At 35.8% G+C, this 17,199-nt stretch overlaps 1 protein-coding gene and 1 pseudogene across 1 annotated transcript; both read left to right on the forward strand.

The window, feature by feature from the left end:
- Window positions 1-1,748: 1,748 nt before the first annotated feature.
- LOC129298740 (uncharacterized protein At2g33490-like) lies at window positions 1,749-6,879 on the forward strand (annotated as a pseudogene).
- Window positions 6,880-10,499: 3,620 nt separating this feature from the next.
- On the forward strand, window positions 10,500-13,006 carry LOC129298742 (probable inactive shikimate kinase like 1, chloroplastic). Its single transcript, XM_054937163.1, is given in 12 exon segments — window positions 10,500-10,731; window positions 11,189-11,235; window positions 11,445-11,499; window positions 11,619-11,691; window positions 11,771-11,840; window positions 11,843-11,860; window positions 11,993-12,075; window positions 12,196-12,287; window positions 12,290-12,321; window positions 12,424-12,502; window positions 12,617-12,681; window positions 12,761-13,006. Coding segments are annotated over 12 exon segments (876 nt in total). The 5' UTR covers window positions 10,500-10,538; the 3' UTR covers window positions 12,830-13,006.
- Window positions 13,007-17,199: the final 4,193 nt, after the last annotated feature.

Below are 17,199 nucleotides of genomic sequence, written 5' to 3' on the forward strand. Positions count from 1 at the left end.
TTCGTGTAGTATTGTCAAAACCCCACCGCTTTTGACACTGACGTGATCCTCCCCTTCCCCAAACCTCCCACTCTGCATGACGCCACCCATTTCCCCAAATCCTCTCGCTCTCTCCCATTCACTAAATCACCCTTACGATGCCTCCTCTCGCCTCTCGCTTTTCTCCGTAATGCTCTTTCTTTCCCCCGTTCACTCCACTTTCGCATTTCGTATCTCCCTGATCTGTTTCTGTCGCTTTTAACTCAAGTCTCCTAGCTTCTGCTTCTTCATTGCCGTTTCAAGATATGCAGCTACTTTCACGTGCCCAGATTCTGTCTGATTTTATCGAGCTGTACACTGCGAAGCAAGCCCAGAGGCGTCAATTTTCTTCCTTCTATGCATCGCTTCATCTTTACGTCCTGTACATTCATTGTATTCGAGTTTTTAAAAAATGAAGTCCTTGTTGAGCATGCTGAGGAGGATTTCACTTCACAAGAGCGTTGGCAGAGAGAAGGCAGACTTTCAGCCTTTCACGATGTCCGATGAGCTTGCTCAGGTTGCTAAGGTACTTGTGCGACTTGTTTGTCCTTTTCTATTTAAATTTTCTTTGAGTTGCCAAGTGTGTTCTCGTTGGCCAACGACTTCTAAAGCAAAATAATCACTGTGAGAACACGACCAAATAAAGAAAGAAAGGTCATTTGCACCAGAGAGCTGGCATTTTGGATTTAGAGAAGATTTAGGAGATTCTCAAATTTTGATGGTTGATGCAAATTTCAAAGTTCACATGGTTCCTGACAAATTCCTCTGTTTGGATGATTTATTGGAAGGTCATTGTTTCTGAAGATTTACTGATGCACCTATTCGCTTGCAGCTTGGATTTGCCTGTTTCGAACATGTTTCATGACACCTAACTAATTGAAGATTTTTTTTCCTCGATCTCACTCCATAGCTAACCTGTGATGTTTATGATGGGTTTGCCTTTTATTAATTCTTGACTGGTCAGGTGAAACCGATATTTTCTTGTGAACTTCTTAAACTCACCATTTGTAACAAATCTCCATAAAGGATCATCTGTAGATGCGAACCTTATAGTCTGCAGGGTGTCACAACCTATGTTCAGATATAAGAGAACCCACAAGGTTGTGGAATTTTTGGAGACCTCCAGGATAACAGAGAGAATTCTAAAGCTTTCAAGAAGGATCCACTATGTTCTAGAAGTGTCTAGAACAATTTAGAATTATCTAGAGAAATTTAGAAAGATCTAGAAGTTTCTAGAAAGGTCTAGAATCTTATGGAGGAATGCAGATATATCTAGAATATTCCACACATATCTTAAAAGTTAGTTTCTAGAAACATTTTTGTAAATATTTATATATTTATTGTAGATATTTTTATGTAACACTCTAAAGAATGAATGTAAATCGTAGGATTAAATTAATCTCCACCATCCATTAAGAAAGTGGGAATTTTCTGGAGAATGGGGGAGGCCTATAAATACCCCCACAACCCTCATTTGTAAATAACAAGGAAAGTAATCAAAGTTCTAAGCTCTTAAGTTATCTCATCCAAACTCTCTTCTATCTTGTGTTCAAGTTTCCTAATTTCTTTGCCTACATCCTGAGAGTTCGACTGATTTAGCAAAAATCAAGAGGTTGATCATGTTAAGGCTGGCATGATTCAAGGAAAAGGAAGTTCCAAGATTGTGACAACGTGGTATCAGAGCCAAGGTTCGAGGGAGCCGTGCTTTGGGTGGATACTCGTAGGCAAAAATGTCAGGTGTAACTAAAGAGACTCTTGTTCTTGTCGAAGAGAGGGGAAGGGAATCTCAACCTTCACATCACGGTGTTAAGAAGGCACAAGGGACTAATAAGGTATGTTCTGAGAACTTTGCTATTTTTTCAGTTAAAATCGGTGCCTTAAAAAGAGTTATGGAAGAAATGGTGGATAGAGTAGAGAAGGTTGAAGGTGATATGGGTATGTTGGAGAATCACACTTTTAAAGAACTTGAAGGGGTAAAAGTAGTGTGGATGCTTTACAAAACAATGAGGATCAACATAAGGAGTCGATGAGATCCTTAGAGGTAAAGGTGATGGATGCTATTACTGCAATGCAACAGCAACTCAATACTCTCAAGACTTCCTTAGAAGCAAAATGAAGGAATTCACTATTGGATGGAAATAGTAGAATAAGGGAAGTGAGGATGGATCTTCCCAAACCCAAAGAATTTAAAGGTGTACGATATGCCCAAGAAGTTGAGAACTTCTTATAGCAAATAGATTGTTATGCCGACACCTTAGGGATAACATACGATCAAACTAAGGTACGCACTGTTGCTTACTTCCTTATAGATAATGCCATGCTATGGTGGTGAAGGAAGCATGTAAATATGGATAAGGAGCTTTGCACAATCAATATTTGAAAAGATTTTAAGAAAGAGTTGAAAAGACAATTCTATCCGAAGAACGTAGTCTATGTAGCTCGCAAGAAGTTGAAAGGTCTTAAACATAAGACCACTACCTCAGACTTTATGCAGGAATTTACCTCTTTAACTCTTCAGATTCCAAATTTGAGCAGTGAAGAGAGTCTCTTCTACTTCATTGATGGTCTTCAAAATTGGGCCAAGCATGAGTTGCAATAGTGATGTGTTAAGACCATTGATGAAGCCATAGTGGTCACTGAGAGTCTCTCAAAGCATCAAAGAGAAAGAGGTGAGTCTATTAAAAATAGATTTCCTAACCCTAATCTTGAGAATGGTAGGAAAGGAAACGGTAAAGGAACAAACCTTGAAGGGAAAGTGATGAACAAGGGAGACATCGGGAAGAGATCCCAAACAAAGCAGAAGGAAAAAGGGAACTTCGCTACTTTGTATGTCAAGGCCCTCATAGGATGAAGGATTGCTTGAAGTTGGGGTCATTATCTGCTTTGGTGCAAAGGTAGGAAGTTTAAGAGGAGGAGGAAAATCCCAACGTAAGATCAATTTAACTCTTCAATACTTTTAAAACCCCACCTTCATAAGGCAATGGGTTGATACATGTGAAGACTAAGTTAAATGGAAAGCCAGTTAGCATCATGGTGGATACTAGAGCAGACCACAACTTCATTTCTCTAGAAGAGGCCAAAAGGGTAGGTCTTAAAGTTGAAAAAAGGGGAGGTTTATTAAAAGTTTCCAATTCTCCTCCTCAACTCTTAGTTGGCATTGCTCGAGGGGTCAAGTTATGTCTTGGGGATTGGCATGGAAAGGTAGATTTCTCAATTGCATGTATGGATGACAAGAAGGTAGTACTTGGTTGGAGTTCATGCGCAAGGTAAAAGCCTTTATCATTCCATATCATAATATATTCTGGATTCTTGAGGGAGGAGTTGCTTGCACAGCACCCATTTTAAAGGGTGGATTTTCACGATTATCAACTATGCGAGTACTAAAGGAGGATAGCATGCCAAAAAGGCCAAGAATGATCTCATCTCATGAGGAGATGAATCATAAGAAAACCAAGATGAAGAAGGATCCTTGCAAGAGGAATTCTAAGTACAGGAATTAAGTCAGTGATAAGGATGTCACTGGATTAGGTAGGGGAGAATGTCATAACCTATGCTCAGATATAAGAGAATCTGCAAGGTTGTAAAATTTTTAGAGACCTCCAGAATAATGGAGAGAATTTTAGAGCTTTCAAGAAGTATCCAATATGTTCTAAAAGCATCTAGAACAATCTAAAATTATCTAGAGAAATCTAGAAAGATCTAGAAGTTTCTAGAAGGTTATAGAAACTTATGGAGGAATATGGATATATCTAGAATATTTTAAGATATTCCACACATATCTTGAAGGTTAGTTTCTAGAAACATCTTTGTAAATATCTAGATATTTATTGTAAATATTTTTATGAAACACTCTAAAGGATGAATGTAAATCATAAGATTAAATTAATCTCCACCATCCATTAAGGAAGTGAGAATTTTTTGGAGAAAGGGGAGGGCCTATAAATACCCCTACAACCCCTCATTTGTAAACAACAAGCAAAGTAATCAAAGTTCTAAGCTCTCGAGTTCTCTCATCCAAGCTCTCTTCTATCTTGTGTTCAAGTTTCTTAGTTTCTTTGCCTACGTCCTGAGAGTTCAGCTGACTTAGCAAAGATCAAGAGGTTGATCACGCTAAGGCTGGCAGGGCTTAAGGAAAAAGAAGTTCTAAGGCTGTGAAAAGGGGGAGTAAATTGATAGAACTTAGACTGGTAATGCCTTCTCCGTGATAGATACTCTAGAATTGAGATGAGTTGTTGTGGTTTCTCAATCATTTTCCTTCATAAACATCTAGTTCTTTCTATGTGAAATTTGTTAACCTCTAAAAAGTGATTGCCTCTCACATTGGGAAGCCTATGTCATACTGTCCATGCAAAATTATTAGTCGGTGTGGTTTAATTGTGATTCTTGCTTCACATTCACATGAATATTGAGCAAGCTAGCTTCTTTTCAGGTTAAGTTGTGAGTAGACTTGGCTAGGTTTTGCCTGGTGTAACAGGTTGTCATGGAAGAACAGTAACAAACTTCCTTCTCAAATATGTTTAAAAGCCATTTTTTATATTAGGTTTATGGATTACACATTAGGTAAATGTTGTAAAATGCATATCAATGATGAAACATAATTCAATTTAATTTCATAATAATAAAAATACCTTTTATGCTTCATTATTTATTTATGAACAGTAATTTTTTTACTTGGCCATTCCTTTGCCACGAGAAATCCATCTTTGCTGATGCTTGTTTAAACCATGTCTGTGTTTGCATTGTAAAAAGTTCTGCTCATCACTCTTCAACGTAAACATTGAGCTTGTTAGCATGTAATTTTTGGGTAGAAATGTCTTGTTTCTACTTCTAAATGTCCTTTTGCTCCTGAAGTAGGATATGAAGTGACAGTGTGAGGAAAAACGGTCTGTGCTACTCTTTGCTAGGTGCTAATTTTTTAACATATTATAGGAACATTCCTGAGTCTAGTGAATTTTTTCAGAGATATTTATGAATACATGATTTCCCAACTTAAAGATAAAGGTCGGTCAAAAGCTGGTAAAGGTGAACATATCACTTCGCAGAAGTTGTAATCTGCTTATGATGAATACAGAAAAGAGGCAACACTGTGTGCTTTTCGGTTAAAATCTCTAAAGCAAGGCCAGTACAGAATCCTACTAACACAAGCAACTCGACGCCATGCAACTCAGGTTTTCTTTGGTTTATTGTTAAACGTTTAATCTTTAGCACTGGTTCTTAGCTGAATGTTGATCTATCCTTTTCCATTATATTGCTTCAAATATAGTTGAATTTCTTTCGGAAGGGACTTAAATCTCTTGAGGCCATTGAGCCGCTTATTAGGCTGATCATCAAACAACATCATATTGATTACTAATTCAGTGGACTTGAAGAAGATGATTATGGCAATTGTGAGAATAACAATGATGTAAATGAAGGTGGTGAATTGAGTTTTGATTATTCATTAAATAAGCAGGGGCCTGACTTTTTTTCCACATTGCAAAACTCAATGGAGGTGAGGGACCTCTGTGATTAAAGCTTTGTTTGCTTTTAGACTTTGCTCCATGTGCACATTTCATATCATAATATTTGTTAGGGAATCTGACTAATTAATCCATCTTATTTTAAGCTTGAGTTGTTTTCCCAAGTGGAGGAGTCAAGTCATTCATATTTCTGTGCTTCCTATCCTCAAAAATTTTAGAGGTGCTATTCATTATTTAACAAATTATCAAATATTTTATTTGAACCTTACAGCCTTGTATGGAACTATCCATAAAATACAGACTCAGTCTGCTTAAGTCCAATAATATATTACAACATAAATTTAAACTTGTTTCTAAATTTTCCTGTTGTGTACTGAATTATCAAATTACACCATGCGTTAACAGTGTTCATGTGGCATTTTCATGATAATTGTTTGAAATATCATTTTTACTATGTTGGTTAAGAGGGTTCTGCATTTGACCTAAGTCATCTTCTAAAAACTTGTGTTTCCTATTCTTGTTACAAATGAGTTTAGACACGAAACAAGTAGATCTTAAAGTTTCAAGTAAAAAACCTAAGATCAGCAGCTATTCGGATTCAATTGTTGCAGAAAAGAAGTTTGACATAGATGAAAAAGTGAGGCAACTTCTAACTTCGACTTCAGCAAAGTCTTATACCTATGTACTTCTTACACCTGTCGACATAAAAGAAAATAATGTGAAAACAAGCAGCTCAGCCCCCCGTACAAGTGTAAGTAGATGTTCACAAAATTTGTGGCATTCTTCCCTGCTAGATGAAGAAAGGATCAAGAAACATTTTAGCGATAGTAAATTGTGTGAACTAAAGATCTCCAGAGCTCAGTCTGGTCTCAAAGAAAGCAATGCCCGCAACACATCCACTCAACTACCACGCCCTTTGAGGGAGGGATTATCACCTCCAAAAATTGATGCTTTTAATGTTTCTGATACTAAGAAAATCAAAATACATGCTTTTTCAGGTCCATTGCCTAGTAAACCGCTCTTAATAAAACCTGCTTTATCTCTCAGTTCTTTAGTATCAATTGACTTGGCATCTGGAGTTCTTTCTCGATTACTGATACCACAATTTTCATCTCCAAAAGCTTCTCCTAGCACCTCACCTCCCAGTGAGGTCCATAAGCTTCCTAGACCCCTAGATAATCAATCCATTAGGCCAATAAAATCATATCAGATAGGTCACTCTGCTCCATTAGCTTTGAGAAATCAAGAGCATTCTACAGCAAACAAATTTCCTTCATTTCCTTCAAGTGCAGCATCCCCACTTCCAACTCCACCTTTACTTGTCCCTCGAAGTTTTTCTATACCCTCTAGCAGCCAGAGAGGAATGACATTACATTCAGCAAAACTTTTGGATGCTCCCTAAGTTCCACAGAGGATCGAAGAAATTGCGTCACCTCCATTAACACCTTTATCCTTCTCAGATATCAAAAGAGAACCAAGTATATCTGCCCTGGCCACCCATTCCAATGGAATTAAAGGTAAGCTACTGTTGTTAATTGTTGTCAGTGATGATTATCGTTTTAGAATAATTATCTTAAGCCATGCATAATGCTTATATAGTTTGTTTCCGTTATACCTAGACAAACATAAATAAGGACCAGATGATATCAGACAACTGAAAGCTATGATTGGCTTTTACCACTCAAACGTTACGTGTGACCACAAAAAATTCCCCTGATAAAAATGTTAAATACTAAGCTACATTAATTATTATCACTAATTATGGCAAATTTTGTTTCTTATTTTTTTAGCTGAAATTTGCTGAATAATATGAATATGTAATCTAAAATGATAAGTCAGTTGGCAGCAAAATATGAAGTAAGTCTTTTTTCATAAAAATGTGTGACGCGAATCACTTGGTATGATGATAATGGGCAAAGCAATTTGGACGTACTGATTATCAGCACTCACTGGTGCCATCTGCAAGCTGAATGTTTTTTCTTGTAGAAAGCTTTTATTTAACATGAAGAATCGAATAATGTTAAATTCTACCTTAGAAAGTAGTTGGATTGGAACTTGTGAAACTTCTTGCTATATTCCTACACAAACGAATATAAGCCTTAATAACACTCTTACTATTTTATCTTTGAATGTATATATTTGATTAGAGTTCAAGCTAAGCTATCCTAATTATGAGGAATTATACGCCTCGTGTATTCATTTGCCTTATCCTATTCATTATCTTGACTGGAACCAAAATCATTTTGATTATGAAGAATTTCAGTGGATGCAGGTGGGAGCTAAACGTCGCGCACTCATTGTATATAGAGACTGAAGTTTTGGGGATTGGTTAAGTACCAGGCTTTACTTGATGCAAGTGGAATGGATCTAGACTGCATCTGTGGAGGACTTGAAAATCTTGAGTTTTACCCTGGAGGTGTGTAGGGTCTCACCCTGGTGTCCAAAATACGAGCAAGGATGTGTAAATATATATTTTTTTACAAAAAAAAAATCTTATCTCCATACTTATTCATCATTTCTATTGTTTAGTGTTGATGAGGACTAAACTCTACATGATTGCACCATTATCATGTGTCTCATGCCTTTGGATGGAGAATTTTGTTTACATCCACTAGTATCGGTCCTAAAGGATTGTCTATTTTGGAACGGCTGTTAAATTTTAATGACAATTAAGTGTCTAAAATTTTTTGCTGAAAAATAAGTCACAAATATCAATTAAAATAATTGTAAGTAAACAAAAATTTCAATTGTAAAATAGAGTCATGTTTGAAACTTAAATCTCTTATTTGTAATTGAATTTTTTTAAAAAAATTGTCAGGAATATAATTATCATTAAGATGATATGTTGGAACCCACCTGTCATTTTCCTTAAAAAAATAAAAAGGGAAGGGAAAATGGGGGAAAAAACTTATGAAATGTGAAAATCCCAAATCAGGACCCCGAAATGATCTAATCACTATGTGGTTCTAAAGAATTTTTTTAAAATTAAATTTTGTTATGAAAGACTTTGCATGAAGTAAATGAAATACCCAACAAAACCTGCTCCCTCTTCAACTTCTCTTTTCTCTACCTATGAGTACCTTGTGTAAAGTGATTCTCATTATTAAAGTCAAGTCGGGAATAAAGATCGAATCTAAAAAGTTAAGCTTAAAAGTTATATTTAAATAGAGTTCGAGTTTTAAAAAATAATTTTTTTAAATAATTGAGCTTGAGAATTTAGCTTTAATAAATCATGTGAAAAAAGGCTTAAGCCCGAATGATCTTTCAAACTTTGATAAGCTAGTTTACACACACACACACACACATATATGTACGTATATATTTGACTGATAGTCATACAATTTGGTTATTAGTTATTGTAAATGATGAAGAAGAGGTTGATGAGATAATTGACATTAAATCTCCATCTCTATCTTCAACAAGTTGACTTATATTTAAGAAAATTAACATTTTATTTTTAGATAATGATGAGAAGAATTTAAATTTATATTGATGAAAATTTTAATCCTCATTTTAAAATTAAAATTTTAAATCTTTGTTGAAATTTATGTCGAATTTTAAAAATTCTATTTAAATTAAAATATTGAATTTTTTTTTTAAAAGAAGACTTAAGAACCTGCCTTGAGTTTTATAAATAAGAGTCAAATTTTAGAATTGGATTAAATTTTAAATAATTGAGCTTTGGAGCTTGAGTCATTAAAGGTTGGATCTGATTCTTACCTCTACTCAACGCTGCCATCCAGCATCCATAGTTAAAAATTCTTAGCTTAACAAGTCATCAAACTCACGATTTTCCAACGCTGGATGAAGTAAAAGCATGATAAACAGTTTTTCGTAGGTGAATGGCGAGGCATGGAGCATCATCTCATAGTTTGTCAGCCTCAAGGCTAGTGAGCGTATGGCTCATTTTCATTGTATTCTCTCTTTGCTGGACAAGTAACAAATTCATGGAAACAAATAATTTTGTTAATCAACTCAAGCTGATTATTTTTATTCAACAAGCTTTTTAATAAACATAAATTGTTGGCACTTCACAAAAAACCCTTGTAATGAATGGGACTTCGATTTCCCACATTTTTATAGAAGCTTCCCTGAACTCAACATGATTAATTTTAAAAACACCCACCCCTGGAAAGAAAGAAAATCAGATGAGACGGAGGCTTGATGTAGAAGTAGAAGGATTAGATTCTGTTTGCAACTATCCACTTTGGAGCTTGCAAGCTCGCAACAATCGAACGCTCTATCCCAGCAATGGAAATGAAACCTGAATTGAATGGAAGACAGCCGCGTCGAGGGTCGCTTCACACAGGGAACATAGGAGGAGAGAGAGAGAGAGAAGAAGAAGTTGAAGAGGGAGGGGTTTCATTGGATATTTCTTTTTCCCTACGTAGGTAGAGGAATAGTGAAGTAATTTCATGACAAAGTTTAATGTCAAAGAAGTCTTTTGGACCTCATGGCGATTCGATTATTTTGAGGTCCTGGTATGATGTTTCTATATTTTATGAATATTTTTCTATCATTCTTCCTAAAAAAGAAATGTATTTTATGCTTCATGATTTAAAAATAGTATGCCTCGTTGAGGAGAGCCAGTGCAGCTTCTGAAGTCAATGAAGGATCATAAGGATGCGAGGCCAAGTCAAAAGCCTAGATGAGGTTCGTCTTTATTACGACCTCAGTTGGACCTGGATTCTGGAGACAAGGTGAAGGATGATGAAATTAATTTGAGGATTTTCGTGCGAGACTTGACTTGTTTACTGCGGATTCTAACATAATTTTTGACATATAATTATTATTGTAAATAAAATAAGAATACATCGGTCTTTCCTGGGCAGAGAACACGCTGGATTTTTTCAGGTGGTTGTTTTTTTTTTTTTTTGGGGGGGGGGGGGTTGGGGAAGGGTCATATGCCCCTTCCCTCATTGGACATTTGCATTTGCACGCGCATGGACTTGAACACGGAAATGTGAATAAAATAAGAACAAAAAAGCCGGAACCATATATAAGTTTATTTTACAAGCAGAAGGGAGAGATGACCCTTGACCCGAGTTGGAGCCCTTTTCAATGGAGAAGGCAATCCCGCGCAGCTTAGCCACTTCACCGCCATCTCAGAGTGGCAATCCCTTCCCTCAATTCCGTCTTCTTACTTCCTCTACTCTTCCCAATTACAAGTCCCTGCGAATCTCCCCCCCTCCTCACTCCCCGTTACGTCGGCGTCTGCCCGTTTATTGCTCCATCCCCGATAGCAAACCTTCCAGTAAGCCATTCATTTTCTACTACCCTATTAGCTGTTTCCTGCTTTTTTCTCTCCTCTACGTTGCTTACTATTTTCAATTCCCCTAGTTTCTGAATTGAATAATTTCCCCCTTTTCGTAATGGGAATTCTTGTGGGTTATGAATTATCTCGGTTATCTCTATCTTTTACTTTCTAGCTTGGGTGGGACTTTAAGTGATATAAGCTATCCAATAAGCACTCCGAGACCCTGGTAGTGATTTTCAACTCTGCTGGTGCAAGTTATTGCTTGCCTTCCTGTTTCTTAATCGCAAGGTTCAAGCATTCCTAGGCATATTTATCACTCGTGAACCGCTAACTAGATAAAATGAATATATGATAAATGGGTTCGATTGGCGTTGAGACGCTTGGGTTCATATAAAACCCAAATCTTAATCGTTTACTGTGCTTATGATCTCGTTTATTTATCTGCCCCCTGTAGATTCAACGACCAATGTTGCTGTCAAGGACACATCTCTTGCGGTGAAGGTGAGATCCCATTCCCTACTCGTTGAGACGGGGCTAGTTAGGTTGCTTTGACTAGAGTGTAATTAAAGAAAAGGAGACTATTCATCTGCCTTAACTATTCCATGTGATGGGTTATGATGTGGAAAACTAAAAATTAATTTTGCTAGGGCTTTTTTCCCTCATGGCTTAAACACGAATGTACCTATTTTAACTGTTAAGTTTTAATTCAGAAGAAAGCCGCAGATGTATCCCCTGAGTTGAAAGGGACCTCCATATTTCTTCTTGGTAAGAATAGGTTGGTGTTATCACTGCCGTCAAATTCAGATATTTGAGTCTAACTAATTCTGTCCCTTGCCCTGTTGGTTATCATTTTTTTTTTTAAATTTTTCCACTCTCAAACGAAGGAATGAAAAGTTCTATAAAGATGAATATGGGAAAGCTGCTGGCGGATACATTACGATATTATTATTTTGACAGGTATCTGTTTGTTCTCTATAAAATGGTAAAAAGGTAGCCTGCAGATTAGTTGAGCCTGAAATTTGTGCTCTCTATCCAGTGATAATTTGGTTGAAGAAGCTTCGGGCGGTGCATCTGCAGTTCAATCCTCCCGATTGAGTGATGAAAAAATGGTTTTCGTGAATCCGAGGTAATTGTGACAGACTTGATTCATGTTACCCGGTGTTCCATTGTATATCTGTCAAGTATTTATAATTACCTGATCCCTCTTAGTCTTTACATTCTTTTCTATCTCATTATTACAACACGACATATGCTGCAGACTGAAGTACTGAAGCAGTTATCGTCTATGGGTCGACTAGTAGTTTGTGCTGGAAATGGTGCAGTTCAAAGTTCAACAAATCTGTATGGATTTAATTTAGCCATCTGACCTGAGTGACCTATCCTATCATTCATGAATAGTATGATGCCAATGTCCGTTTTAGCTTCTATATCGTTCTGACATGCTCTCCGAAACCTTAATAGGGCATTTCTGAGACATGGGATTACATTGTGGATAGATGTACCTCTGGACATGGTGGCTGGGGATCTATTCAACAACCAGAGTGAATTTTCTTCGTTGAAGTATCTTCATCCGGGTCTCACGAAGAGGTGGGTTCCTTCCTTTCAAACTTTAATGATGTAATTTGCAAATTTGGATTTATTCATGGCAGTTGAAACACTCATCAATGACGCTGGGATAATCGATGTCAGTTAATGAGTCAACTAGCTGCCCTGTACGATAAATACAGAGATGGTTATGCTACAGCTGATGCGGTTGTTTCGCTTCAAAGTAAGTACTCTTGAATCTTGATGTGGTGAGAAGGGGAGGGTGGGTTGTGAAGTATTTGTGGTCCATCTACCTGTTTTCTCCTCCTGGGTCATGACAGAGTGGCTCTGTTTGCAGAAGTGGCCTCTGGGTTAGGTTATGAGGACTTGGGTGACGTCACGGAAGAAGAAATGACTCTGGAGGTGCATTTCAGATTCGAGCATGTTTTTAGGTGTAGTTGAAAGCATGTCAGTGAGGTGTCTCACCTTGCACTAATTTCAGGTTCTTAGGGAGCTAGAGAAGCTGACCAGAACGAAGAAGATGCTGGAAGAGGCTGCAAGACCTTTTTGACTTGCCAATTGCCATGGCACGTGTTCATTGCTCGTGACGAATATCACCTATCTGACCATGTTTTTTTTGTTTAAATTAAAATTAATCTTTTTCGGCCTTTGGGAGCTTGGCTTTTCGGCTGGTCTTGAGTAAGTAGCTCGGCCGTTTAATATTTTGTCCAATTCACTTGTGTCTGTGTTCTACGATGCGACAAGAAAGAGCAGTGAAGAAGGGAAATATGTCCAGAAAGGAAAAAAAGAAAAGCTATTTAAGCCATTTTCGGTACTTATTCCGCCTGAAATTTTGCAAACTTTTGTAATATGTAGGAGTCTTGTTTTCTGATATTATTCAGTAATATTTGTCTCATTACTGTTTTATTTTTTTTCCTTTCTGATCTAGATGCATGTTTTCTTTATATTATTTATTTGGCAATGTCTAAACAACCAGCAACCTATTTTATTTTTTGTACACCCTTGGCTGTGCTTTTATGGAATCCATTGTCATCGTGTTTTGGGTGCATGAAGGGCTCAAGGCTGGTAATGGCCGTTTCGTGGCGTGGAATTGTGGGCCTTAATTCCTTTGATGACCCACAACGCTTTTCGACTGGGTGTGCAGTCGTGCCAGACATCAAGTAAGTAATAATAACAAAAATTAAATTATGCATGAAAAAGAAAATTAAATTAAATTAAATTATATCAGTTACTTGGTATCATACAATGCTCCATACGGGCTTATTTATTTAACTATAAGAGGAAATAGTAGTATTTGATGAATCGAGAATTCGAGATCATGAATACATTATTAGTTGATCGCGTGACACTCTGGACTTGTTTTGCTTTTGATTTTTATTAAAAATACTCGCCTCTCCACTTGATCAAAAGCCAATCAAACCAGAATACAGTTTTACTTTACCAAATGAGTGTAGCACATATGATAGTGATTTGAACTCTTTACTTTAAATATCATTGTAAGGTTTAATTCTTGAAAGTGTATATGAAAAAGTATTGCTTGAAAAAGGACAGCCTTTTTAATAGCATTTAGATTCCTCCAAAGGTTAGCCTCACATAGTGACAAAGTTAGGACCTAAAATCAGAAGGTGTAAGATAATTTAATTTACAAGTTCATATTTTTTAAAAATAATAATTACTTCCTTCATTAAAAAATATAAGACATTTTTAACTGAATTTCACCTCCAATAAAGTAATTACTTGTTTTAAACTAACATAATCTTTTCATATTTATCCCATTTAATAAAGTGTTTCACTTTAAAATAATATAAAGTGTTTATTCATATGGCACTTGAAAAAAATGCAATAATTACATCCCAAAATACTAAAAATGCCTTATATTTTTTAATATCAAATCTCTTAAAAATTTATTTATTTTTTTAATAGAGAGGGTATATTGAAACTAAAATTATAACAATATAAGTAGATTGATAATCCTTTTTATTTATAGAAAATTATATTAAATTATTGATATGGTCTTTTAATTAAATATGCGACTTATATTTATCTCAATCATTAAAATATTATATATTTAATAATATTTTTGGCCAAATATTTTTTATTTAGTTCAGAGGACACGTGATATTAAGAGAAGGGTGCAAAGTTGTAAAAATTACATATCCTACTACTTGTAACTTTTTCTAAAATAAAAGTTCATTTGAACACCTTTGTGATAATGTGGCTCCACCACTAGCCTTATTGTTGTGAGCTGCAAAAAATTTTGGGGCTTAAACAAAAAGAGAAGGACTTATATTAAATTTAATATACTTAAAGTGTCTAATCCAGTTAAATCAATACATGTAGATTTTTTATAGATTATTTATTTTATAATATTTTTTTGTTAACTAAATTAAAACATTAAGATCCATATATCATGATTTAATTTTGAATATAAATATATTAAATATATAAAGATAAGTACGTAAATTTTTCTCACAAAAATAATGTATTTTAAAAACTTATCAAAACAAAGCGAAGACAGTGTTTTTTAAAACAAATAACTTATACCTTTTTTGTTTACCTTGAAGTAGTTGCTTCACCTCAAGAGCATTGTTGATTCTACATTAGGGAGATAAGGGTCATAGCTCTCTCCATAAAGAAAAGGTACACAATAAGAGTGTGTAGGGTCAGGTTAGGCTTCATCCTAACTTAATGCCCGACCCTATGTGCATATTAAGGCACTGGGCCACCCGAATGTCAGGTTGGGTTTTGGCTCGATGCTCAAATTTTATTTTAAAAAGTTTTAAATATTAAAATAAAATTTATTACTAATATAAATATAACTAAAATATTTAAAACGGATTATTTATAAAAATAATGTTGGAATTTAAAGTAACAATTTTTAAAATTATATATAATTAATAATTATTTTAGTTTTTTACACGATATAAGTAAAAAACTTAATTTTAAATACTTAAATTAGAGTTAGAAAAATTAAAATTATCAAATATATTAATGCTGACCTACAAATCGTATAACTATAAAAATGTTAAATAAAATAACATTACAAAATAATTAAGTTTTGTAAAAAAATCAATGTTGAGTTTTGCTGGGTTGGAATTGACCCTGGCTCAAAATCCAGCCCATTAACCCTATTGAGTTTGGCCAAGACCGACCGGGCTACCAGGCTACTTGCTAGCCCCACTGAATGCTATCCAAAATACAATATAGTATTGATAGATTCAAAGTAAAACCAAGTGGAGCCTCCATTTAAAAGTGTTCAAATTCATGGAATTTCTTGGCGCCGCTGTTTTGTGGTTACCAAGACAACCGCTCTTTGCTTCTTCAATCAATTGCCATTGGCCATGGCCCCTTCAACAAAAGAAAAGAAAAAAAAAAATGGAAATCACGTCCAAGTCCCACAACATAATGAAATACAGTAAATGAAGCCTAATAGTAATCATTTTGAGTTATCAATAAATCTCACAGTAGTGTATATTTGATTGTTTTATGAGAAACTTAAAGAAAACTCTTGAAAAAAAAAAGGTATAAAAAATGATATAATTAAAAAAAGCAGACCGTCGATTTTTTCTTTTTTCTTTTTGAAAAGAAGCAGGGTGACACGCAGGGAGGATCCATCCCTTTCGAGAAGGCGAGAACAAAGCAGCCAAGAGAGAGTGGCTGCCACTTGTCCTCAAATCTGTCAAACTGAACGATCCTTCACATTCCTCCCTTTTCCATGCCAATCTACCAGCTCCTCACCGCGGGCCCCCCTCTCTTTATCCTCAATTCCTGCGCTGTTTTGCCTAACCTCTCATTCTTCTCTTCATTTCAATCTTTTTTACCCCCATTCTTTAAATATCCGCATTGAATTGGGTCGGGTGGAACTCTACTATTAACATTGCTGCACTTCCTTATTGGTTAAACCCAGCATTAATAGTCGTCATATAGATCAGATACGGATCAAACTTTTGCGTTGTGGGTTGGCCCGAATAAGGCCACGGGCTGAAATTTTCTTTTCTTCAGACTGCAATTGTATTGTATCGAGTGTTTAATTCAAATAATGAGTCTCTTCTCTCACTCAACCTCTTCTAAAGTAGATCCTTCCATCACTTAAATTCTATCGAGCAACATTGGCACGTCTCGTATATTGTCAACATCTGATTCTGTCTTGTCAGACCTCTTTTTCATTTTTTTTAATAAATATTACGAAATAAATGTTGCTGCGTAGAATTGCAGCTACTCCCGTACTCCTTTAGCAGCCACAAGTTTTTTTTTTTTTTTGCCTTCACAGGAAAAGAAAAAGAAACAAACTGGTCGCCAGAGAAGACGCGTTACCACATTCCAAACTCAAATCATTCAAATCCAAACCCCCCCCCCCCCCCCCGGTTCAAAAAGTCCACACAGGCTTTTATAGTCATTAGTGTGGTTATCGTGACAATTGGGGTTTAGACTTTTTATAACAGCAATTTTAAATTACAGCTGTAGTATTCTTTTTTGGTGCAGGACTGGCATATACTCGCCCAGCGCCAAAAAGGTAAGTAGCAGTATATAATATTATCTGCAAATTAATTTAATCCGTCAATTATTTACTAAAAAATAAATGCTCATTTCCAGAACGACATTCGAATCAGGTCAGGAAGGTAAGATTTTACAGCCATTCCTTAATCATTAGCGCCAAAGAAAGATAAGGGAAGATCATGGAAGAGGAAATGTAATTGGCTAAAATATAACCAAGAGAAGGAAGAGCACGGGGAGAGGGGAAGAAAAATGGAAAGCCGGAAAAACGGGGCAATGTTGATAAATCGAAATCGAAATCGAAATCGAAATGCTGTTTAAATTATTAATTATTTTAATGATAATTACGGGCGAGAAATACCGATGGCAAGGCAAAGCGGGGATGGGGTGGGGAGATGACGCTACGCTGGTATTTTGGCATTATAA

Source organism: Prosopis cineraria, unplaced genomic scaffold, assembly GCF_029017545.1.
Source record: "Prosopis cineraria cultivar Desert tree isolate PC_DT_omini unplaced genomic scaffold, ASM2901754v1 PC901, whole genome shotgun sequence".
NCBI classification, from domain to species: Eukaryota; Viridiplantae; Streptophyta; class Magnoliopsida; order Fabales; family Fabaceae; genus Prosopis; species Prosopis cineraria.